We start from the raw sequence: 26,514 nt of genomic DNA, 5'->3' as shown, positions 1-26,514 counted from the left end.
GATTTTTCTTTATTTAATTGCAATGTAGTGTAACAATGCAACAGATTTTTTTAACAAAATAAAGTTTAAATATTGAGATTATATCCATGTAATCGTATGTCGTGAATCAGAAAATAAGCATTATTTCTTGAAGATTGTTTTAATTTCTTAACAAATGCTTTTATTGGGGGTAAGGTACTGAGGTCTTAACAGTTGTTTGCAAGAGGGTTACTCTGCCAGGGACTGCCAAGGTTAATATTTATAACCAATGTGCTGGGAACCCGTTATTTTTTTGTTGAGACTGTGAAAAATAACCATTGGATGTAGTCTGCCTTCTACGACTATTGTAGTTCTAAAATTGGGTAAAGATAAGCAAGTCATCTGACTTCATCTCCTTTCCAACTGAAGCAACAGACATTAATAAGGTGTCATGGTAACAGTGTCATCCCTTAAGCCAGGGAGGACTGCTCCCCTCTTCAGGACCAATCGCCTTCCAGTCTTCCTCGGTTCATTATTGTCATTAAACAAAGTCACTGGACAGGAGTCTCTCACCTGGTATTCTAGATACTGCTCATTCAAGCCCACAGGACTGAAGGAACTTGCCCTTCTTTCCTTAATTTCCCAAATTTCCCCACCTGGGGATCAGTAAAGTGTTATTTTATCTTAAGCTCAGTAATAAATGCACTATGCATAGAGTTCTGCCTGATTCTGTGTGTCATATGAAATGTGAGAATGTTGCACCTACTGATCAAAAATTCAGATCCATTAACATGTTGCCTTCAGTGACTGCAATAATATGTACGGTTGTAAGTGGTTTGTATATTTCACTGAAAAGGGTCTGTCTCATGATGGGACTGGTCCTTTTCTCTGGGGACCAGTCTGGAGGCAGTCTTGAGGGTGTTAAGGGTCCATTAACGGGCAGAAATGTATACAATTACGCTCAAACACTTAGACCTTTCTGATTTTTATTTTTTGTTTTTTTTGGTTTCTTTAAAAAAACAATGTTTACAAAATGTGCTTTATACAAGGTTTTCTTTAAAATATCAATTTTTATGCTCTGGTAAGAATACTGTCCAAAAATAATCTTATTTCTTTCCATTATGTATGAACATTAAAAAGTAGTACACAGCTTTCATTTGAAAATAAAGAAAAAAAAAAACAAATGGGTAGTTTGTACTTGTGTTTGTTAAACCTTGACCAAGTGCAGTTTGCAGATGGGGAGCATCTGGCTGATGTAGGGGGCAGGTTTTTGATGTCACACGACACAGGGTGGATTACACTGAGCTTCAGTAAACCAGCTGAATGGACCGCAGCAGCACCTCAAACAGTGTGTGGTCACACATCTCTCTCACCATCTAAACCCCTTTATTTTTTGAACAATTTTCTAGAGTGCCGGCCAATACTGTCTTGTGAGACATAGTTCTTCGAAAAGAGTGGTTCATGGCATTTGGTATGGTGGCCTTGGGAGTGTAGAGGTGCAGTCGGCGTCTGACAGTGTGGAAGTGTACCCGGATATCCTGTGGGTTCATGTGAATGCTGCTGCATTCTTCAGATCTTGGGATTTCTGTTTTTTATTTTATTGCCTGCTTTTGAATGAACCCAAAGTCTCTCCCGCCCATGGACACCGTGACAGGAAAGGAAAAGGAAAGAGTCTGAGGTAGATACGATTCCTCGCGTGAGCCGCCCAGCCTTTCGTCGCCACATCTGCACCGATGAAGTACAGCAGTACTCTGTTACCCCCGTCCCATCCGCAGCCAGAATGACAGAGATGGCGCCCCCTACTGGTCTCTAGCGGGCAGCGTGCAGACCCTTCCCCCCACTGAGCTTCAGGGAAGCTGCACTCCATTAGAGCTGCTCAGCATCTCACCTTCCTCCAGATCCCAGGCCTGACCACCACTGGAGGTACTCCTCAGGGAATTAGAGCTATTCTACCTCCACTGTTGTCCTTCCTCTGAACTACTGACCTATTAACCTAGACCAAATTTAAAGACACACTCCTCGTAGGCTCCAGATGTTGACTTACAGACACAGTCTCTCATATAACAAACCCGCAGTCTGTGTTCCTCATGAGGACAAACCAGACGAGCGGTACAGCTGGTAAAAAAAAAAAAGTGAGAGCTGTCACGGAGGAGAGATTTGTGTTGACACTGGGGCAGTTGAGGAAAGGGCTTAACGGCAAGAGAACAGAGGAATCTGAGCATTCCTTCTGCCCAGTTTACCCCCCAACCCCCACAGGGTTAGGGTTCCTCCCCCCGTCCTCCCTCCCCCCGCTCTATGAGAGCTATATCGGGGCTGCGGTTGTGACCGTCCTCTGTGTTGAGAGGGAGCAGGAAGCCCCGGGTGCTGCTCTCTCCTCCCTCGTCCTCTTCGCCCCTCTCTGCGCCGAGCGCTGCTACGGCCTCCCCGCTCTCGCGGGCCCCGGCTCTCCAGCGGCGTGGCCCGTGTGTCTCTCCCATAGCAGCGCCCCTGCACTACCTGCCGTGGATGTTGTTGTTGAGACGTGCGGGCGGTGGTGGCAGTGACGGCTGCCTGTCCTCCATCTCCTCCAGAGCGGTCTCCAGCTGCTGGATGAGGACCCTCTTCTTAAACCTGAAAGGGAGGAGAGAGATGGCCATGAGGGGGTAGCAGCGAGCACAAGGGGGGATAGAGATAGAGCTCTGGGCCTGGGAGTGGAAAACTGCCAGGAGGCTCATCTATCTTACACAGCAAATTCCATGGTAAAATGCATTTTACTGAAGAAGTACTTCAGGCTGAGTCTATACCACAGAACAAATGGATGTTTAAGTTGTACCTTATCTTACAATTTATTGGGTGTACGAATGAAGTGCACAAAATCACCTCAGGAACAGAGAACCATGCCGGTTTTATTCATTTACAAAAATCCCTGTTGCAAGTATGTGTTTTTACAATCTTAATATGTTCCATATATTACATACGGTTGTACAACTGTAAATAAATGACACTTTATTAACAGATTAGAAGAGGATTTCATGCATCAAGTGGAAGTGGGTTACTATGATTGAAAGCACCTACAATGATAGTTTGAATCATCTTCTGTGTTCACCCTATGATGTAGTCTTGTTTTAACACAACAGTAATGTACGTCTCATTCTAATGTAACCAAACATCTCATTATGTCTATGTTTTAAGAAGAGCAGCTTCCATGATCATTTAACGTGCCGTTCCGCAGGACAGAGGTCTTACCTAGCAGCCTCTTTAATGGCGTGATGGATGAAGTACTTCTGCACTTCCACAGGGCCCTTCACCTCCTCTAGGAGCCGGAATATCGTCTCGTAATCTAAAGAAGAACACGGGAAAGAGGCTGAGAGGCACAGCAAATTGATAGGGCATCCAGGATGGATTTACATTGCATATGTGTAAATAACAGAACTGTCTGCAGCCCCAGAGCAATCTGAGTGCAGAGCAAGAGTAACTAAACATTGGTTTCAGTTGAGTGTAGCATAGGGGGCGGCAGTGTAGCATAGTGATAAGGAGCAGGACTTTTAACTGAAAGGTTGTTGGTCGATTCTATGCTGGGACACTGCTGTTGTACCCTTGGGCAATCTACTTAACCCAGAATTACCTCAGTAAATATCCAGCTGTATAAATGGGCAACAGGTAAAAAAAAAACTGTAACTTATGTAAGTCACCCCAGATAAGAGCGTCTGCTAAATGCAAATAATGTAATGTAATGTAATGAGATGCTCACTGCGGCCGGGCTTTCGGACTTCCTTGATGACCCGTGTGCGCAGCTCTGCATTGGTGCCCTCCAGGGGGGGTATGGTGATTATCCTGAGAGCTTCCCCCTTGGTCCCCTCTTGCACCCCCTGCTGGCCCGGGGGACTCAGTTCTTCACAGTTTTCTGGATGACCTGGAGGCCTCTCATCTAGCCCATCCTCCCCAAATCTGTCCTCCACCCTGACTCCACCCTCCTCTCCTTCACCCGCCCTCTCCTCTGGTATGAGGCCTGCTGCAGCCCCCTCAACCCCATCCAGCCCCCCCGGCCAGACTCCACCCGTCTCTGCACCCTTCACAGGATCCCCATTGCTCTCTGTCCCCAATACGCTGTTCCCTTCTGTTCCTGTAGGGGGAGACAAAGGACAGGGACTAACTTAGTATGCAACCCAATCAAAGCACTGAACAACAGTAAATACTATTTGAAAGTGAATGAATTTTCTTATTAACACCTCATATTGAGCATGTGTGTGAATAATTCATGTTTTGAAATTCAGCAGATGGTGGTTCTTCTAGTTTGTAATGTTTCCACATGTTATTTCACGCCCTATTTTCAATTCCCTCTGAAGGTTCTACCATCTGCCGCTGCGGTCGAAGACGCCTGTATTATAATGCCTTCCCCTGGGTGGTGCTGAAGTCTCCCCGCCTCCCCTGTCTGCGATTCCCCGGCAGAACCTACCTTTGTGCAGCGGGATGGGCTTAATGAGGCTGTGGTTGCCCTGAGTGCCCGGAGGTCCCTTCCCCACCACGTGGTTGGTGATGATGGGCGGAGTCTGCGGGCGGCGCAACAGGGGGGACATGCTCCTCCTCCTCTTCAGCGCCGCCCCCGAGTTCAGGTCCCCTGCGTTCCCCCTCTTCTTGTTCTGGGGGCCTGTCACGAACTCGTCCGCCTCGTCGATCATCATTCCCTGTGCCGGCGTGAGCAGGAGAGAGAAGGGAAGTCCCGTAAGTCGGAGGTCCCTAACTACGGCCATCTCTCTGTCCCAGGGCGAGGAGAGTCTGCGAATGAGCGTACCTTCTTGTCCTGCTTAAAAGGGTTCCCGAAAGTGTGCAGGCGTTTGGGCTGGTCTGGGTCGATCTCCCGCAGTGGGGATGGCATCATCTTCAAGTACTCCTGGTAGTTCCCCATCTGGGCCACTGGGATACTGTGCAAGTAGTCTGTGGGCCAGCGCAGACAGGTCAGTACACCACAAACGCGGGAAAGCTCAGCTAACACAAAGTATCATCTGCTCGCAGGGCATTTTACTTTTACAGCGGCCATTAAGTTAATCCCAGGCTCAGTGAGTTGGGTATAGCATGTTTTTTTATTAACAAGTATAATATATCATTTATTATAAACTCAATAGATGGACATTTTGTTCTGATGATGGGTTATAACAGAGATAAGGCTGAAGCAAGCTCTGACTGCAGTTTGGACTTTAACACAATAACAACGTGAGAGGGGAAAGGTCTGGCTCCCCGCGCGTACCTTCGTCCTGCCCTCTAATGAGCTTCTGCGTCGTGCGCAGCAGGTTGGATCGCATGCGGGTCAGCTGATCCAGAAGGTTCCGTCGGGAGATGTCGTAGGCGTTCCGATAGGCCTGGGGCTTAAGGTCCTGAGTGACAAAGGGAGAGAGAGAAACTAAGAACACGCCAGTTTGGGGAACACCTGTCGTCAGGGCAGCAAGGAAGCGTGCAAAAATGATCCATCAAATGACTCTTATTCAGTCTGGTTCTCTCTTTTCAGCGTTCACCATGTTAAAAGCTGTGTAAGATTGTCCAACCCACTTTGCTTAAATGATCTTTCACCCTCGTCTTTTTTCTCAGTTCTTACACTTTGGAATACCAGAGTCCTCTTCTGTATACAGCACCGGTCACAAGACTAATGCTGAAACGCGTTAAATTTGTTTCTTAGACAAATAGAAATAGTGAAATTGATGCCTATATATGAATTTTTTGAAATTTTTGGCTATTTTGAAGGATAATAAAATATAATATAATAAATAAATAAAATATAATAAAATATAAGACAGGTTTGCTTTGTTAGGCACTTTTTTGGTAACTGCATAATTCCATTTGTGTTATTTCACAGATTCGATGTCTTTGGTGTATTACTTTAAAATGTGGAAAAGAGTGAAATTAAAGAAAAACCCTTCTATAAGTAAGTGTGTCCAAACTTTTGACTGGTACTGTATGCCTCTGTTAAAAAGAGGGTCTCGCGCAAGCCCTGCAAGGGCGCAAGCCCTTTCCGGCGACGCCCGCACCTTGTTGAGCAGCGCGATCTGGAAGCCGGCGAACTCCTTGAAGTTGATGTCGCTGAGGCGGAGGGGCACCTCGCCGGTGATGCCCAGCAGCAGCTGTTTGAAGTCGCGCCGGTGGGCCAGAGACAGGGCGCTCCAGTGGTTCTTCACCTTGATGCCGGTCTCCTGGGGGGGCTTCTTCCCCACGGATACGATCAGGCGGTCCGACTCGATCTTCGCCTGGAGGGGGACCCCCGACAAAGACGGCGCAGAACATAACGTAGAACGTTAGCGTGTCACTAGCGGTGTTTCCTCGGGGGGAGACCGCGGGTGAGGTGATGTCATACACACGAGTTGCAGCATTGGTGTGAGGAAAGTTGTGTTCTTGTCATGGACTACATGTACCACTGTGTAAATTCTGTTCAAAAATATATGTTCAAACCACCCAGTACCTACTTGCACTTTGGTCCTGCTCATACTACTAAACTATTTTTGTTATGGAGATATATTCCTGAACCAAATTTAGGCAGAGGATACAATTTGTCCAAGAAACGTATAAAACATATATAACACATATCTACTCTTGTTGTATCAGGTATCCCCACAGATAATACTACCTGCACAATAACGTGAAAGCTGAGCTCAGAAATTGTATTCTAGGACTATTAGTCAGCTGGACACTCAGGTTAATTCATGATGTGGCACTGAGTCAGACTTCCAAAACAAACTCTTAATGGTCAATATTAACAATGTTGCAATTTTGCTTGCTGACCCTAGCACACGTGCAGCTCTTTTTTCCATGGGTCAAATGTAGCAAACACGTCCATAAAACAACAATGAAACGTATACACTGTAATGCTGCTGAGACCCTCCTATCTGATTGTGTAATAATCTGAGGGGGCAGGCTAAAGAATGGTATCTGAGTTCTTGCTTTGGTCTTGATCCTATTCAACTGTGCCGATTGTAGCACAGTCTGGCATGGTTATTCAGTAAAACCAACAAACGCTCTGATGTCTACAAATACTTCTAGTCAGATTAGTGCTCCGTTTCCCAGCCCCAGTCAATGGGATTTCCATAGTGATTGCCAAAGTAAGATAGCCAAAAAAACTTGCTGGCTAACACTACTAACACAGTTGAAGAACAAAGTTCAACCGCTGATGTCTTCAGTGAGACAAGTTTGATTACAAAGATCCTGGCAGGGCTTTACTGGAGAGTGGGAAAGGAACTTCAACAAAAACGTGTTTTATGTTATGTTTAGAGAAGCCCCAATGGCAACAGCTTCTCCCCTGCCTGTAACTGTGACCAAACATAGAACCCTAAATTACCATTACTTTCCAAATCTGTTCACAATAAAACATAACTGGATTAAAATAATGCTGACACTGTCCTCTCCTTAAATTGTATCACTAGGCCTACACCTCCAGCGTTCTTCTCCAGGGCTGTTCAGAAGACGGGGGCTCAGAGCAGTGATGTCACAGTCAGAGTCCCTATAGAGCCTCTGCAGAGGCAGAGCTGGCCCACCTGCTGGCTGAGCTTCTTCAAATAAGAGATGACGCTGTAGCTGAGGCCACAGTCCATGTTGTCAGCGATGAGGTTTGGCGCTCCCATCATCCTCAGCGCCTTCTTCAACGGCTGTGCGGCACAAGGGGAGACGGCGTGATTCACCCATGCGCGCATTCAAGCCTACCGACTGACCCAAATTTAGTCTAACAATAAACAAGCATAAATAGACACAGCTACAGATACACAGATACAAAAACTGTATGGACAACTACACACTGTAACACACTTGCTCAGGTTAAGTACAATAACCCCCAAAGAAATCTGATTTCCCTTTTCACTCTGGTGATAAGTGGCTCCAGCTAATATCTTCGTCAGACTGTTCTTTAAGCACATGCATTCTGTAAGATGGCCACCACTTTGCCATGTAAACACTGTGTTTACTCTAAATACACTCTCAATACATCCACACATATAAATCTTCAAATCAGCTCTTAAAAATAAATAGAAATGCTTGGGACATTTTTTGCCACACCTACTTTTCAAATGTCAAGCATATAAACACTGTTTTAGACACAGGGAAATAATTTAGCACCTCACAGTCAGCTGGCAAGAAACACAACACACCAGATCTCCTAAGAATCATCAAATATTGGGCCTCATCCTGCCAAGTGATGGGCATTTTGATTTGTCTTGTTTTATGCCTTTTAATATCACCCCAAATGGATACTGTTTGGCAGACACAAGAAATGCATTCAACACCCCACATTCAATGAGCAAGAGGTGCTGAGTTGAGAGAGAAGGATCTATATGAATACTTTGGCAAACATAATATTTTGCCTTTTTAGCTTTACATGTACAACAATGCGAGAGGAGTCAGCCAACATTTACTCAGAAATTCCATTCATTCCTAGTGCCATTAGTTTCTTACATTTTCAGACTGCACACTAGTCTGCTAGGAGTAGCCTAGCGCTTTCATTTAAAATGGTCATTTCATTTAAAAGAGCTACCAGATTGACAACACATTTCTTTTTCACTCAACCAGGAAGCATAATCAATTTGCACATTACAGCCTTGTATGAGAAGGTTACCCTCTCCTATTTTCTTAGCCCCTTTTTCCCCCTAGTTTGTCTCTGGGCGCATCTGGGGTTGCGTAACATATTCTCTAATAATAAGGTGACGACTTACCAGAAGGTAGTAGGGAGGCATGGACTTTAGGTAGATCTCAAAGGCCTGTCGCCATTTCATATTTGGCTTCAGTTTGTGCACTTTAAACAGGTCGTCTGTGTGGGGGGCAACGGGAGTAGAATGGTAAAGACAGGTTCACAAAGCGTTCTGTGTGCTGGAATCAGGCAGGAGCAAAGGGGCACACTGGGTGTAAACAGCAATATCAACAATTCAATGAGAAATAAACGACTTTGATGTTTGAGGACAGCCACCTGCCTGCTTTAAAGGCTGCTGTAGAGAAGAGGAAGGTGACGTGTTGTAGTGAGTTGGTATTTAAGTGCTCCTTAATTTCCCCATGACTTACACAAGGGCACTGACATGTACTGATGTCAGATTGTGGAAAGGAAAACCGTAAGGAAATGGGTATTTCGCCATGGTGAAACTGATCCCACGATTGCAATGTGCACAACTATTAAGCTGCAAGGGCAGGAACAACAGTCGTTTTGGTTTCCACTGACATTGCTTGTAAAACCTTTAATTTACCAATTCAGGCTAACCAACCACAGATGACTGATACGTTTCTGTGGGAAACAAAATCAGACAAAAGAATAACAATGAAAAAACGTCTCTCCGCTGACAGGCTAAATAACATGGTTGTTGATTCGATAATTATACAGTAAACAACATTACATAAATAACAGAATTTGAAATATATTCAGGTCCACCGTGAGAACCGTTTTAACTGAGAGGAACGCCCCAAGGAGGCACACGGCTTCAGCAGGATTTCGGCACAGGAAATGAGTGAATTCAAATGCCAAAAAATGACAAATCCCCCACCCCCGTACCTAAGAGTGGCAGCAGGACCGGGTAGTTGTAAGGCATGACGAAGAGGTTGACGCAGGTGAGCGTGGTGCTGGCCTTCAGGTAGCCGAAGGGCTGGCCCAGGTCACTGTGCTTCCCGCTGCTGTTCACAAACACCTGGGGGACATGGGGAAAGTGCTTAGTGATGTCCCTGGAGGAGGCGGGGGGGGGGGTGTGTGTGTGAGGTGTCTCCGTTCCCCCCAGCGACAGCGGCTCTAGGGAGCAGGAGCTGTGGGAGGAGGCTGCGCTTAAAACGTTGCTCTTCGATGGAAAACCCTGGTGCGCCAAAACACCAGGCTACTTTGAGTGGGGCTGGGGCACAAGTCACAGGCTCTTTATCAGCCAGTCTGCCATAGGTGAAGGCATGGTTTTGACTCACCTGTTTCCGCCACACAGATGACAATAATAGGGCTGTTCTAAAGGAGCTTTGATTCAAGAGGTTCATCTAAAGCAGGGGCGTTAGAATTCTACCAGATAGTCGGTTACTTCACTGATAATCTCCACTATTTACTCAACTGTGGCAGTGTAGCATAGCGGTAAGGAGCAGGGCTCATAACCAAAAGGCTGCTAGTTCAATTCTCTGATGGGCACTGCTGCTGTAGCCTTGGACAAGGTACTTAACCCAGAATCGCCCCAGTAAAATATCCAGCTGTATAAATGGACAACATGTAAAAACTGTAAGTCGCTCTGTATGACGGCGTCTGTTAAATGCCAACAATGTAATGTAACGTAAACTCAAACTATACATAGAGGTAGCCACAGAGAATAACAAAGAAAAACCCATCGCGTCTGGTCTGTCTTTCTTCCTTTGACGCGACGGGCGACGAGCGGTGCGTGTCTCCTACCTGCCAGCACACGTGGGGGCACTTCCTCTCCAGGATGTACTGCGTGAGGGGCGAGGGCTCCAGCTCGTACTTGTCGAAGGGCAGCTTGTCGATCACCATGGGCTCGCAGTCCACGCAGGAGAAGCGCACCACGGGGTGGGCCGTGCGGGGCGGCTGCAGAGGACAGGGAGACAGAGGGGTTTGAAGAAGAGGGCAAATGAGCGGGATAGAGGTGTGCAGAGGAGAGACAGGCAGGACAGAGGGTTTCAGAGGAGAAAAGGAGACAGGACAGAGGGGTTCAGAGGAGAAAAGGAGACAGGACAGAGGGGTTCAGAGGAGAAAAGGAGACAGGACAGAGGGGTTCAGAGGAAAGGCTCAAACAGGACAGAGGGGTTCAGAGGAGAGATGAAGACAGGACAGAGGGGTTCAGAGGAGAGATGAAGACAGGACAGAGGGGTTCAGAGGAGAGACACAGACAGAACAGAGGGGTTCAGAGGAGAGAGATAGACAGGACAGAGAGTTTAGAGGGGGGAGACAGACAGGACAGAGAGTTTAGAGGGGGGAGACAGACAGGACAGAGGGGTTCAGAGGACGGCGGCAGGCATACAAGAGAGCTGCCTCTTTTGAAATGTGAAAAAGCCATCCTGAACTGCACAGGTACTGTAAAAATACTTTCCAGGCATATAAGCTGAGCGCCGCCCAAGTTCTGTGGCACTCGTGGTGACTTAAACCGTGGGTAGTGTGCCACACATTTCAGGGAACAGCATATGATGATCGTTGCATTTTGGCTCATAATGCGATCATTTTTCTCCACTGAATGGGCATCGCACTCAGAACCGCGGCCACATCCGCCTTCGCAAGAGAGTCATTCTTTATTTTTTTGTTCCCCCTCCACTGGCAAAAACAAACCTTGAAGCTTCACAGCAAAGGAAGCTGTCGGTTCCCCTTTTTTTTCTTATATCTTGGCAAATAAAGTGGCAGAGAAAGCCAACAATGGTGGAAAGCCAAGGACCAGCAGGTTTCTGAAAGCATCCTTTCGCACGGACTCCAGAGACAAAGGCTACGCTTTGCTCCAGGGTTCACACAACCACGCGTGTGTACGCTCACACACACACACGCACGCACGGCCACAGACGAACTCAAATACTGCTGAAGACTTTCAAAATCTGTCACACACACTCATAAGACTAAACACTTCCTCACAATCTTTATTCAAAAGAGGCATGACTCCTCCTCCACAATAAACGCCTCTGAGAACACTAGCACACCCTTCTTGCTTTTGCATGTGTTCACTCACCGTGCCATTTGGATAGGATAGTTTTATGCAAATAAACTGGAACTTTCCACCAGTCTAGCAATTCTATATCTACACAGCCAGCACAGCTGGGTTTTGAGAGACACAACACCACTGTGGTCACTGTGGGAAATCGGGAAAAAAAATAAAAATGAGTCACAAGAACAACGGCGCTTAGCTGGCGCTGGTGACCCCTCTCTCAGCTGGGCCTCCTGGCAGTGCCCCCGCCCCTCCCTGGCGGGCAACCAAAAAATGACTCCACGGCTCCGAATCGAAACACAACCAAACGGTGCCAGATTGGAAATGTTCGGGTGCCTGCGCCCGACTCCGGCCTTCCAAAAAGCTGCTTGCGGGGAGAGAAGAAATTCTCCCCGCCTCCCCTCTGCCTTGGCAACCAGCGGGGCCGTCGTTCAGAGGCAAATGATCGCCTCAATGTGGTTCAGATAAACTCCATTTCCCAGAGGGCACCACTGGCACCTCTGTGCTCCAAACCAGTATGATTTAATCGAACGTGCCGTGTGCTGCGGCTGTTGAAAACCAGCATCTGAGGGCTAGAGTCAGTTAAACCATCTGCCTGCTCCTGAGGTTGTGGCTCCTCCAGTGCTAGAACTAGAGGTGGAGAGCACAAATAAACGCTGCATTTACATTCTGGAACGCGAAGTGCCAAACTCTCGTGGGGGGGGGGGGGGGGGGGGGGGGCTCGCTACTCACCAAAGTGGGAGAGTTCTGGTCAGGCCAGAAGGATTCTGGGATGGGCCAGTGGCCCACGGGCACCCCCGTCTTGGGGTTAGGCCGCACATAGATGAGCTTGTGGCAGCTGTGCCACGGCTGGGGGCCGAAAGAGGGCGCGGGCCGAGACGGGTCAGCCAGGCCATCTGCGGAGACACAACACGACACAACATCTCTCACCACCAACAGCCTGAGACATTCCCTCACCAACAAATACACTCGCTGAAATGAGCTGCAACAGATTACATTACATTACATTATTCTCATCTAGACCGACTTACATGTGTTACAAATTGTACACGTTATCTATTTAGCTGGATCTTTACTGAGGCAATTGTGGGTTCATTACATTGCCCAAGGCTGCAGCAGCAGTTCCCCAGCGAGGGAATCAAACCAGCAACCTTTAGGTTACAAGCCCTGCACCTTACCACTATGCAACACTGCCGCCAAATCCACAGCAAACTGACTCCAACAGTTACAGTTTCTGGCCATAATCGCCAGTGTGACCATTCATGGTCTGTATTACTGAAGACAAGAGGGCAAACCCTCATTAAAATGTTATAGAAAAGTAAAGTGCAGCTCTGTCCAGGTCCACACCTTCTCCTAACAGTGGGGGGTCCGGTCCAGTTTTCTCAAAATTGATGACCACGCCGCTCAGGACCTTCTGGACCAGAGACTCCAGACACTGGTTCAGCATGCGCTGGGTCCGCACGCAGTAGGAGCGGCCTGGAAGAGAGAAGGTTGGAGGAATGGAGACACTGTGCGTCAGGTAAAGAGACGAAATGTACCCGGCCGGTCTAAACTTTAAACGGGACGGCCTCCTGGGAGGCCCAGGCATTCAGTGTATGTGCTGCGTTTCCGTCTGCTTCCTGCTCCCTCGGCCTCAGAGCTGTCCGTGATTGGCTGTGAATGAGACAGCCCCTGACCTGACGGTACCAGTCAAAAGTTCGGACACACCTGATTAAGATAATGGGAAATGTGAATTCAAAGAAATTCCGATCTAATGATTTGTGCTTAAATGCCTGAAATTTGTTTCTTACACAAATGTAAATAATGAATTTAACGCCTATTTATGAGTTTGTTTCCAAAAGAAAAATTTATTTAAAAAAATATTTTGAAGAATATTTTGAAGAATCTAAAATATAAGATAGTTTTGATTCATTTAACACTTTTTTGGTCGCCGCATAATTCCATCTGTGTTATTTTGTAGTTTTGCAGTCTTTACTATTGTTCTAAAATGGGGAGAATAGTAAAAATAAAGATAGGTCTCAGGACATCGGGTGTCTAAGGGGCCCGTGGGGGGCGGGGCTCCGGGCGGCGCCGTACCTCCGGTGACCTCGCACATCTGGGTGATGGCCGACTCGTCGGTGGGCACGCTGCCCAGCTGCTCGCTCTCGGCGGCGGCACCGCCCGGGAGGCGCAGCACCAGGGCGAAGAGGCGCTGGTCCCAGCGGAAGGGCTCCTTCGTCAGCTCGCTGCCCGGCAGGGGGGAGTTCAGGGGCAGGTGCAGCTGGAGAGAGATGGGACGACGAGGCAGAGGGGGTAAGACACCAATCAGGGGCACCAGAGAGGGGAGTGGGATGTGTTAGCACTGTGGAGTGACCGGGCAACACTCACAAAAATGAGCCGAAAGGGCATAGATTAGACCACACAGTAATTTATCTTAAAGGCCAATAAACAACGAAACCAGAAACAAAGTGAGCCCCTCATCTTCAGCCACACACTTGTATTGAATAGGCCTTTAATTAGGCGGATGCGGCTCATTAATCAATGGCTGGTTCACACAGACAAAGACAATTATCACTTGCCAATTAAATTAACCTGTATGGAATGGAATTGATGAGTGGGCTCGGTTATTTACAATGCTGGGAAATGGAAGACAACGATCCTTCTACATGCGACAAGTGACAATTTAACAAAGTTTTGGGGGGAAAGGCGAAGGTTCTCCTTTGCAAGCACCCTTCCCTCGCCCCCGCGCGATCAGAACCGCAGTGTCCGCCCTCACCTCCTCCTGCACCCCGGCGTTGTGAGTCAGCTTGTTGCCGTCGGTGATGGTGATGATTACAGCAGGCTCCAGGAAGAAGGGGTTCCTGCCCTGGGGAGAGGGGGAGAGAGAGGCGGTGAGACTCATTTCGCACTTACGCTCTGTTCTGTCTCGCGGAGGGGAGAAGAACGCGGTGTGGAGCAAACATCAGGCACTCGCTGATGTCTTTCACTGGGCACAGCTGTGTGTTGTGTCTGCGTTAGCAATGTTTTGGGGTCTACATGTTCGGCAAATGGCGTTTTCCGCAGCAGAGTGCGAGGAGGACGGGAGAATGGGCTCTTTTCTGTGAATTTCAGGGTTGTGGAAAAGAGCAGCAGATGAAAGACGGCGAGGATGAGTGGGAGATGGAGGCGTTTATGGTGCAGCGTCGAAAAAGGCAGCAGAGGAGAATCCTCACTGAAGGTGAAAGAGCTGCAGCGCTGTGTCTCCACACATGCAAGCATGAACGCACACACACACGCGCGCACACAAACACATACACACACACACACACACACACACACACACACACACACACACACACGCACACACGCACACGCACACACACACCAGCATGACCAGCACAGTCTGGAGGTGTGAAAATGAAAATGATCTCCATACTCCCTCTTTGGTACAGCAGAGGTCAGCACCCACTGTACTCTCCCATGTGCACAATTCTGATAGCTAAGTAGATTACACAGAGCTCCTGCAATCCTTCATTGTGTACATCCACCCTGATTGCACACACACATACAAATTCTGTATTGACAAGTCAGCCATAAAGGCACAGAGACACACACATACTGGTTAACACAGGCGGTGTAAAAAATGCCTATACTCCTACACCTGCATCAGTGTTTGTATTTATAACAAAATGGCTTCACAGCCCAGTGTATAGGCTGCAGCTGGGTCCACCCGGGCCTGGTACCTGTCCGTAGTTGTCGATGCCGGAGACCAGGCGGTTGAGGTTGAGCAGGTCGAAGGCGGCGCGGAGGGCGGGCCCCAGCGTGGTCAGACCCGAGGCCTGCAGATTCTTCAGCTCGCTCATAAAGGTGGCATGGTTCTCCTTCCAGCCCGCCTGGGAGATAGGGATGGAGAGGGGGAGACGGGGGGGACAGACAGAGAGAGAGAGGGAGGGAGAGAATGAGGGAGAGAAAGAAAGACATGAAGGGAAGGAGAGAGGGAGAGAGAGAAAGAGATGAGCAGGAGAGAGAAAGAAGGAGGGAGAGAGACAGGAAAAGAAAAAAGGACAGAGAAGAAGAAGAGAGACACATGGTGAGAGAGCATTATGTGACATTAGCAAACCACTGTGGGCCTGATCACTGAGACGGGCTTAGTTTTCAATGTACACAATACAGATACACCTCCATGCACCCGCTTGCGGCATGAGAGAGAGTCAGAGAGACGCTGCTAAGGACTTGAAGCTCCACTACCCCCTCACACTTTCTCCTCTTAAGCAGCTCAGCTGCTGCTAATAGGACTTTTCCGAGGTGCGCAGAGTGATTTAACCCACTGACACCGGCGCTGATTTTCAGTATCTTCCTGATTATGTAGCGTCACAGTGCAGAGCGCGGCCCGCTGATAATGAACAGCGCTTGTCTGAGGCAGTCAGGACAGAATTAGGTGAGATTCGCTTTGTTTGCGGCCGTAATTGGTCCTGCTTTAATCGAGGGCGCTGATAAAAACGGGGACCGACTCGCAGCGCCTCCGAAGACACCCGTGTGCAGAAAAACAGATAGGACGCGCTGCCGAAGACACGCAAGTGTGTGCGTGCCTGCACTCCCACAGACCATCTTTCAGCCCTCGAGCCGGCCGCTCGGTAATGGCTACTCTCACTCGAGTGGGGCCAAGCACCTTCCTGTTTAACAGCTTTACACTTAATCTAGGGATAACCTGCGGAGCAGAGCAGGAATGGAGAGGGAGGTACAGACAGACAGAGAGAGAAGGATCAGAAGTGTAAAGAGGTGAAAGGGACACTGGGAAGAGACGATACTGGCATCAGAGAGTCACTGGTGGGTGACAACTGGCAGCGAAAGGCTTGCGTCTTGTATCCTCAGGGGTGAATGTGGGTGGAGTAACGCTGTGGATGGAGCAGCTCCACTCACTGCTCTGGACAGCATTAACAGCTTTAACATTTCACCGCAGCGCATAACAAGCAATCATGTGACGATTCCTAAACAACCCCCCACACACATGGACACAAACACAGACTCTGTGAGGCCAGCCTGCAGTCTTGTCTTCCCATGTCCTGCTGTTGTCGATGTTTCCAAATGTCTTCCACAACTGATCTTGACATAATAGGGCGCTCACGCACTGACACATGAATAAGTAACAGATAAGTCAACCCCGAAGCACAGCGGTGTGATGTCTGTGCTGAAGTGGGAAAGCCTCCTCTTTTGAGTCAATGTGCCCTCCCACATAACCATCTGTACTGGTGCGAGTGAGCATGCACACACTCACACACACACACACACGCATGCATGCACACACGCGCGCACACACGCGCGCACACACACACACGCATGCATGCACATGCACGCATGCACATGCACACACGCACGCGCGCGCGCGCGCACGCACGCACGCACACACACACACACACACACACACACACACACACACACACACACACACGCACGCACGCACACACGCACACACACGCAGGCACGCACTCACACGCACGCACACACACACACACACACACACACACACACACACACGCACACACGCACACACGCACACATATGCGCACACGCGCACACACACTCTCACACTCTCTCTCTCTCTTACATTTTGCACAGTGGGCCTCAAGGCCTATTTCTGCTCTCTTGTATTTCAGATGCCCACAGCAGACATGACCCTCTCCCCCTGCAAACCGAACTCTTGCTCAAGCTCAATTATTCAAAATACAGAGCATTTTTTTCCCTCCATTTCTTCTCCTTTCTCTCCTCTTGCATTAAGTATTAATTGGCTCTGTATGAGCGTGACTGCGATCAGAGTTCTTCCTCTCATCACAGCCTGGGCTCTCTGCTGAGGCAGACAGAGAGAGAGAGAAACCAGCAGGCCGAGAGCAAAACGCAGACGAAGAGGAGACAGAAGAAAAAGAGGAGAGAAAAGGGAAGCAGTCTTCCAGTCTCTCTTCTTGGTGATCAAGCACAGGGTCAATGTGAGCGGGTCTCTTCTTGGCGATCAAGCACAGGGTCAATGTGAGCGGGTCTCTTCTTGGTGATCAAGCACAGGGTCAATGTGAGCGGGTCTCTTCTTGGCGATCAGCCACCGGTTCAATGTGAGCGGGTCTCTTCTTGGCGATCAGCCACCGGTTCAATGTGAGCGGGTCTCTTCTTGGCGATCAGCCACTGGTTCAATGTGAGCGGGTCTCTTCTTGGCGATCAGCCACTGGTTCAATGTGAGCGAGTCTCTTCTTGGTGATCAGTGGCTGGGCTGATGTGGGCAGCTCTCTTTTTGGTTATCAGCCATCGGGTCAGAGCATTTGAACGCATTTGAACGGGTATGGTTAAAACCTGGGACCATACTCTACACTTGGAAAAAACATGCTTGCTTTGTTCTTTTGCTTCTGCCACTCAGGAGCCAAAATGGTCATTCATTCCTTCAAGTGCTGTTTTCTGTGTGGCCATCTACGTCTTTTACAGCAAGTGGATCTGGTGCCATAGACTTTCACAGCTGGCTGGATGGAGTCCACTCTTGATACACACGTGAGACGTTTTACTGTCTGGTGGTCACAGTCGCTCCTCACTGAGGTCATTCCACCCTGTTCTTTTACGTCTTCCTTCCCACTTGCATCCCACCTTGTTCTCTACGCACTGCCTCGCTCGAGGAATGCATTTCACACATGAGAATTCTGCTTCCATTCTGCTTTTCAATGTTCAAGACGGTCCCATTTATACAGTATCACGTTCAATTGTCCGGGGACATTTTTTGCTCAGGAGCGGCCGTCTTGGTACGAATTCTGCCCTATCCCCCTCCCCCTCAGTTTCTTCACTCTCCTCTTTGGGCCGGCTTAAGAGGAGAGTGCAGACAAAAGGGACGGCACTTGTGTGGAGCGCGGAGCCCATCGAGGAGGGCGGCAAACTGAAGCGGGCCGCTCTTGTTTTTCCCTGTGAAGATAAAGCCGCGCTTGTTCCCCGCACAGCCCTCAAGTTAAGTAACGAGTCCACAGGAGAGGACCTCCACCCCCACAACAACAGGAACGAATCCAAGTATATTTAAGAAAACATTTGCTCGCGGTTTTCAGACAGGGCCAGGCGAATGTCGCAGACTTGTTTCAGCTACGCAGATCCTCTACGGCGCCTAGGTGCGCGGTTTTCGCAGGTGCCTTCTAGAGGCGCGACCCTCTGCCTCAGCGGAGGAACGTACGTGACAGTTTATGGACACATCATTTCCCAAAACAGCTGTCACGCAACAGAGCAGCAACACCCATTCGCTGGCCGCGGCTAAGCGCTGGATGCCTGCAGGGTGTTCCTGCTAAATGTTAGCATGAGCTGCAGAGAGAACACAGAGCTGATGGAATGAAGCAGGTTTTCGGCGCAGAGCGACAGCGTTAGCCAGCGGCAGCGTTAGCCAGCGGCAGGGCCGGCGTGGCTCGCTGGGTTCCGGAGGGGAACATTCGGACGACCCCCGGACTGGGAGTTGCACCATCCTCCGGCATTCCCAACGCTCCCCCACGCACAGGTACCAGCCATTGAGAGAGAACTCGAAGGGCATTCACTGAAAAATCCCCACTTCCTCAAACTAGACAGCAAAGCAGGGAATGGTTATTTTGGCCCCAAAACCAGATATGCTGGGACACAAAAAAGGAAAAAACAGGTGCCTCCTGCTGTACTTAGACTACCTACGAGTAGGGCTGGGTGATATAGCTGCCACGGTACATCGAATAGCTATTTTTAGAGCAATAATATGTCATACCTGATGCGGGAGCACACCTCCAAAGTTCAGTGAAATGGTTCTGGGGCAGAAAAATATCACTTGTATCTATATGTTGTTAACTTACCTATTAGCTTTGAAAAACACAAAGCATATGTTTTCACTCTTTATCTTTGTAGCCATGTGTTTCTATCTACCACATGGAAGCAGCATAGTGCTGTTGCTGTGATATCAACATTGAATAGATACAAGTGGCGTTTTTTCCGCCGGAAGCATTTCAAGTGGCCTCGGAAAACTGGAGGTGTGCTCCCGCAAGCTTCATTAGCTCCCCTTTCCCCAACTTTAACGGCGTCATGCGCGACTAACAGGACTTTGCACCCAGTGAAGACCTCAAATGCATCATCTGAGAGTAGCCAGGGAAAAGAAGGAAAGACAGGACACGCGTGCATACGGCCAATCAGGTAATACACTGGGTGATCAATGGTTCCGTTTCAAAAGAATGTGCGCGGGAGCAACGCATTTGTGCACAAGCAGCATGTGTGCCTGCATGGGGCCCACTTTAAATGCACACGCCAGGTATCGCTGTTCCTCCTTCATACTCAGCAGTGGATCATCATCATCCTTCTGCAGTGAAGTTTTTCTCCCAAGGAATATATCATTGCTACTGAAACTACTGTCTCCATGTACAGAACCACGGCAAGCCAGACAAGGCATGAAAAGGAGAACCGTTTTTTTTTTTTAGTTGGGGGTTGGTGGCACAACCGAAATAACACCTTAAGGCCCGACGCTCCCCCTCGCCAAAAGCTTCACACCTCTCTTTCCCAATGGAGACGTGAAACAGAACAAAGAAAGGCCCCCTGCCAGGGCTGACATCTCAGTGGAGCTCTTCACTGATTAGCGGCAGGGCTATCTCCTGAATAATTGACAGTAAAAAAGCCACTGACTCTTAAGGAACCGCAGATCCAGTAGTCGGTGGCAGTCGCGAACTCTTGCGGGCTCCTCGGCACTAGAGGGAAAGGGAGTGGGAGGGGGCTGGGGAAGAGACTGGGTAAAGCTGGCAGGAGTGAGGGGCTGAGGATAGTGAGGAACACAAGACAGTATGTTCAGTCCTCAGCAGACTCTTCTGCTGCAGTTCAGTTATTCCTAAACACCAGTAATAATGCAACATGCAATCAGGGAAAACATGTAAAACACCGTGTGGGAAGTGGACTGGGAAGGGGGGGGGGGGGCGGCTGGACCAGGAAAGGGAGGGGGGAGAGGGGTCCTTATACTAACTGCTCTGCTTACAGGAATAAACAACTGCAACACAGAAGGAGAACAAGATCACACTCACGCAACGAGTGGGGTCTACACTAGCGTGACCATACGTCCTCTTTTTCCCAGACACGTCCTCGTTTAGAGAGGTATGTTTTAGGTCCCAAAACGAGGACATGTCCGGGAAAAAAAGGACGTATGGTCACCCTAGTGTAGACCCCAGGAGGACAACAAAGGTATTCCTGACACACCCGTGTTTATGGGGGGGGAGTACTTGGGGGGGCGGGGGGGGGGGGGGGCTGTGAGAAAGACAGAGAAAGACTCGGCACAAAGGCGGAGGGAAGATGGGCGAGAGAGGCCCCCAGGGGACAGCTGGCCACCTGCCAGAGACACGGAGCTAATGAACTCGCAGGAACTAAGCCACTCGCATTGTCGCTGTCAATGTCAGCCACAAACACAGCACATTACTACACTGCCAGCTATACGGCACACACGCACACTTCACTGACATTACGGACCTTCCATATGTGCGTCCCACTGCGCACATGAATACGTTTGCCTTGCATGCAAGACAGTCCAACAATTACACTGGGGACAGAGAGGCAGAATATTCTCCTTTGTACCTTGTTAGTACATGCAAAATAGTGCAAAGCTCAATGCGGAGGGCATATTTAACTTTGCATCCTGCACATTTCAAACACCCACTTGACTGGACACGGAGCAGGCAGGATGCAAAATTATGGGATGCATAAATGTAAATAGCAGCTCAAGTTTCAAAATAAGAGTGTCAGCCCTTTTTAAACAATGTCCTGTTTCATAATAAGAAGTGCCTACAAAAGGGATTACAACAGGTGGAGGATGTTTCTATAAACTGCACTTGAGTGGGTACAAACCCTTCACAATGTATGTACTGTTGTGAACTAGTGTCAAGCCAAACTGCCTGTGCTTCCTGACCTCTGCCTTGACCATGCCATTTACATACATACACCCCAAAAAAATCCTGAACATCCTTATCTGATAAGAAAAAACACCTCCTCTGTTGTTGGACATGTAAGTCTAGAAGATCATATGCGCTCCGTTACTGAAAACTTGCCTGGCTACGGTTCAAACTATGATACATCAGTTCCTCATTATACCCCCATCCTAATTTACCTGGGAACATAAGTCTCTCTCCACCTCTTGCTCAACTTTAAGCAAGATCATGGATTCAGTTTATGATACTGGAAGGCCTCAGAGAAACCTAAAGGATAAAGGGGGAGGACAGTGGGCAGGGAATTATGTTTGTGTGTATATTGGGACGCATAGATTTTATTATATTGCAGGAGCACTTCGCTGTAGAAAAGAACAGATACATATATTTAGTCAGATTAACAGAGGTTGAAACGTACACATAGCTATGCTCTGACATCGAGAAAAAAAAGGCTCGGCAAATGAAAAGAAGTTTGAGTGGCACAGTCCACATTCACCAATTGGAGCGGGCAAAGCGAAGCCATAGAGCGGATGTGAAAGGCGGCCACGGGCGAGGTGCAGGCCAGCTGTCCAATCCGAGGTGAGCACTCCGTCACTGCGTCACCCGTGACGTAGCGCTGGATAATAAATCTCCCCACCTCCATCTCAGCGCCCAAGCTCTCCATGTACAAAAGCAAAATGTCCGCCATGTTCACAGGCTGTGTTGCTCCGGCTCTGCGGATATTTTAACAAAAATTAGCCGTTTTCGCCACAAGGGAGGCCGCCTGACCCCGAAACTACGAACCAGAGGGACAGTAGAGTCTCAACACCAGAAAATATCTTCGCCGCAACCACAACCAAACACAATTTAACAGAATTTATTTACCTTAACTCCGTATGGTGGCTCATCAAATGTAACTAGCATGTACCTGTCGCCTCTACTAGCCGGGTCTCGGGCACGCAGCTGTTAAAGAAAACGAAACAATACATGTTAAATGCAACTGATTATTTTAAAGGGACCCTCAGCTACAACAAGGCAAGATATTTTTCTGAAAAGTAGGGGTAAAATGATTCTTTACCTTCATAAAGATCTCAACCGCGCCTTTAGCAATGTCCAGATACGTCGTACCCAAATAAGTGCGCTGATTCATAGAAGCGGACGTGTCTATCAAGAAAAGTAAAATAGGCATTTTTAAAAATGTATAGACAGATGTAATGCTTATTTTAAAATGCCTAAACTCGTCATAGGACCTATCTTGCGGCCTGGGCGTGTATAATGTCTATATATGTGTGTATATATTTTTGTTATAATCGGACCCCCCTCCAAAGAGGGTCTTACAGCCACCCCTTGCTGCCGCTAGACTCCCTCTCTATCTTAACTGAGCGCTCCTGAAGCTCGCGCTGATGGAGAACTTCTCTTCCGAACAGACCGAAACGCCCTCACTCCGCTGCCTCTACGGGATTGGCCGAGCCCGGCCGACTAGGCCACGCCTAGCAAAGTAATTTAAATATACAATGAGCTTGGAAAGTATTTGTAAGCCCTCCCCCCACAGTCTTTCTTTCTGGTTAGAGAAGGTTAGGCGGCGGAAGGGTAGCGGTCTTCTGCAGGTTGATTTAAGTTTTAATTTTCTTTGTTTTCGAGTAGTGTTTGGGTTGATAGTAAGAAGTATACGATATGGATATGTAAATGGAAAATTTACAAGGATTTTCAGTAAGGGCGCTCAGAAAAGACCGCATAGTGAACTAGCTAGCACACAGTTGGCTAGCTAACCCTTTACGGTTGTTCACATGGGAAGGGGGTTGGGAGAGTTGCTGAATAGTATAAATACAGTGAAAAATATTGATTTAAATCGCCGTGCCTTCTCTACCACGTCTTAAAACTAAGTAACAACCACCTCTGAGATACACAGTTCCGAATTCCCTGAGTGTTTATCTGCACGTCCTTAAACGGGAAATGTATATTGTGGTAAACATGGCTTCCCATATCGGGTTTTTTTGACGGGACTGATGTTGCGTGCTTGTTCAAGTAATTTATCACCCAGTTACATAAAATTGGAATAAAGGTGGTAGGTACGGTAATTTTTGAAAGGGAGGTTGTGTCTGATGCGGAAAGGACATGGACAATGAGACTGCGCTGTCCGCCCAAATTAGCCAGCGTGCTGTTTACTTTTGCTGTACCTTACGAAAACTCGAGCCACAGCGCTTTCCACAGCCCTGCAGACGATTTCGGCTGGGTCGGGCGAGCTGTTTTGTTTACAGCCGCACGCTCTACAAGTTCTTGGAAAGTCGGGAAAGGACGCAAAGCAGCTTGATTGATCGTAGGTAGTAATTCGATCCAATCGAAAGATAAAGCTGCGTTATATATGTAGTAAGCGCCCCCACAGAAATCTGTTTCTCTAAAAACGATGATTTCATTGCTTCAAGCATGTCTCAAGAATTTTAACAATTCTTGGTAAAAACAAACCACGTGTTTCATGCGAACTAATCACAACAGCAGTGAAAACGTCAAGTTGTTTTTCATATCGCAGTGCAACACGACTTGTTTGCTTTGCTCTTTCTACATTACGTCAAGTGGACTTTTGTTATACGGCATAGTTGAGTTACTGTATGTGTTCTCTGTCCTTAACATTTGAGTGTATCCTCCACTGTCGTATTAAACATTAATGCTATACGCATAATATAGTCAACCATCTTTCTTGATCTGAAACTTATGAATAGCCTGGAGGAAGAAGGACAATGCATCTATAGGGGTTTGTCAGTCGGATTCCATTTTGTATTGTTTCACTTACACTCAGACATCCATAAAGCTGTCAAACCACCTTGTTCTTTGGTTAAATGGCTGAAGCTATGAGGCTCTGGGCTTGGATAATGGTTGGATGGGAAACCTCCTGAGAAAACCAGGTTACTGCTTGGAGTGGCGTCAGTGAGCCAGTAGGGGGCAATCTTCTCCCTGGCCCAAATAGAAACCAATACTTTGTGCAATGATGTGCAGACTTAGTCTTTCTGATGCAACATTAAACTGAGGTCTACATTCACTATGGTAACTGAAAATTCCTTCATACTTAACAGGGAGTTCCTTGGTTTTTTGGCTATATTCCCAAATCAGGCTTTCTAAATATCACCACGTGGTCATCCCCAGTTTAATTGACTCAATACATTCCCGTCACACCACCTCAGCTGATGTATGGTGAATCTTCTGATGGCTGTTTCTCTGTGGTGGGTGAGGTGTAATCTGCTTGTTAAAGGTGCTATATGCAATTCCACTGTGCCTTATGATGCCACAATTTGTTTTCTGTTTGCCAGATTTTCATTGTAAACTGAGGTAGACATTAACGGTAATTCGACCATGTGCCTTAACATCTGGGCTGACCACTCAGACCTTTGGTTCTTAGTATTTATTAACCAGCTAGCTCAGCAGTCAAGACCACATATTGTGTGTATTAGTGCTATATGCTGTATGTCACCCAGATGAATGTTGTCTGCTAAACTACCCAATAAAATAGTAGTAGTAGTAATAAGCTTTTCTTTTTTACATTCTTAACATACAGCACTGTAGAATGGGGCTGTTTAAGAATGGGTTACATAGGTCTGCTTCAGCGAAGCTATGAGTTGACCAATTAGGTGAATCACTGGTGCGTGCAACTTCAATTACTTGACAGGATGGAAAGCATATGGGATAAAATGGTCTTGTACTTTATCTACAATGTCATACCTACATACATTTTTTTTGCAAAATGTTCTAAGCATGAAAATGAACTAACCGCTCATACCTTCATTTAGGCAATATCAGCAAAATCAAATTTGTAGCATCTTTTTTGTAGCAGGTATGCTGATATTTTATTGAACATATACAACATTGTACATTATTACAGTTTAGTGATTTGTCATTTGCATTCAACAAAGATGATCCGATTGTTGCTTAGTGTGGCCACTCTTGGAGGTAATATAAGCTATGTCTCTGGTAGATTTTTTGCACCATGTTGCAGATAGTACCTTGTATGATTCTGTCCCATCCGTTATACAGATCCTGGACATCAATAAGCCTGTTCACTGGTCTCGCTATATATATATCTCGCGATATATATCAGTACAGCTCATCCTGCCAGTATCCAATAGGAAGCCTGGTAAGTTGACAATTCAGGGGCCAATACCACATTCTCTCCCAAGAAAGAATTATACAAACAGCATGTGTGCATGGATTGTCCTACTGGTATGTTAACACATCAGAATGAGCTAACAGGAAGTGTGGCACGTCAGGTTCCAGGACATCATTAGTGTAGCACCTTGCTGTCACGCTGCTGTCATTCACTACAAATGGGGTTTGGTGTAATTAGATACTCTGGTCCAGATCACTTTATTTGGATCTACTCATCAAGTAGTGTGTCAGGCACAACATCGAATATGTCATTATGAAGGTCCATGTATGTTCCTCATTGTGTTCTAAAACATATTAACATTGGTGAGTGCTTAGTACCTGTGCAGTCCTTTGGGCTGATGTCTCTGTAGCTGCCTGCACGCTGTGTCGATGCAGGAGTGGAATCAGCCTGGCATTTCTGATGTGGAGCTGGCAATGGTAATACAGTCACAAAGATGGAGCATGATGACGTCTGGATCTTGGTGAGATGTGCCATGTGGCCTCCCATAGTGTGAGGTATCTTTGACAGACAGTGTTTTGCTGGGTTAGGTGTTGCTGGCGGTGAACAGCCCAGTCTGCACAGGACAATGCACTAACATTGCCCAGTCTCTGACATTGGACTTAGACCTTGGTAAATGACTATATTTGTGTTTTATCTCTGGATTTTCACCAAACCTGGCATTCAGCAAATTAAATCACCTTATCATTTGTGCCCAATCACCTTCGTGATTAATGACATGAAGCGGTGATTATAAAAACATCAGTCATTGAACCATATCACAGACAATCATAAATGGTAAATTAATTAAACTGTAAAAAGGAAAAAGTAATAATTACTCCAGATCTATATGCTCTATTGAAAACCATGCATAAATAGTGATAAATTTCTTTTTGTGCTCATTACAAACAAAGGAGAGGAGTCAAGGTCAATATGCACATACATCTTTTACTTAACATTATGGAAA

General features: G+C 47.5%; 1 protein-coding gene across 1 annotated transcript; it reads right to left on the bottom strand.

Annotated features, from left to right (window-relative positions):
* Nucleotides 1-60: 60 nt before the first annotated feature.
* LOC118774891 (integrator complex subunit 6-like) lies at nt 61-22,775 on the bottom strand. The gene is made up of 18 exons (XM_036524478.1): nt 22,494-22,775; nt 22,301-22,378; nt 15,260-15,409; nt 14,314-14,403; nt 13,635-13,818; nt 12,906-13,034; nt 12,291-12,454; nt 10,307-10,459; nt 9,446-9,578; nt 8,622-8,716; nt 7,455-7,565; nt 5,958-6,173; nt 5,183-5,309; nt 4,730-4,872; nt 4,394-4,622; nt 3,689-4,060; nt 3,184-3,277; nt 61-2,568 (listed from the first exon to the last, which is right to left on the bottom strand). Exons 1-18 carry the CDS (start codon nt 22,602-22,604, stop codon nt 2,451-2,453), a joined length of 2,697 nt encoding a protein of 898 aa, XP_036380371.1. The 5' UTR covers nt 22,605-22,775; the 3' UTR covers nt 61-2,450.
* Nucleotides 22,776-26,514: the final 3,739 nt, after the last annotated feature.

The sequence above is a fragment of the Megalops cyprinoides genome, chromosome 3 (genome assembly GCF_013368585.1).
Source record: "Megalops cyprinoides isolate fMegCyp1 chromosome 3, fMegCyp1.pri, whole genome shotgun sequence".
Classification (NCBI taxonomy): Eukaryota; Metazoa; Chordata; class Actinopteri; order Elopiformes; family Megalopidae; genus Megalops; species Megalops cyprinoides.
Note: the sequence above shows the minus strand (reverse complement) of the source record. Positions and strands in the feature narration are given on the sequence as shown.

What these genes read in the sequence shown, in the direction of transcription:
- LOC118774891 (XM_036524478.1), bottom strand. Translation starts at nt 22,604, where the DNA reads ATGCCTATTTTACTTTTCTTGATAGACACGTCCGCTTCTATGAATCAG. An exon ending in GCCCCCACGTGTGCTGGCAG is followed by an intron (nt 9,579 to 10,306) that starts GTAGGAGACACG and finishes CATGTCCCCCAG; the next exon opens with GTGTTTGTGAACAGCAGCGG. An exon ending in CATTAGAGGGCAGGACGAAG is followed by an intron (nt 4,873 to 5,182) that starts GTACGCGCGGGG and finishes GCTGGCCCACAG; the next exon opens with ACTACTTGCACAGTATCCCA.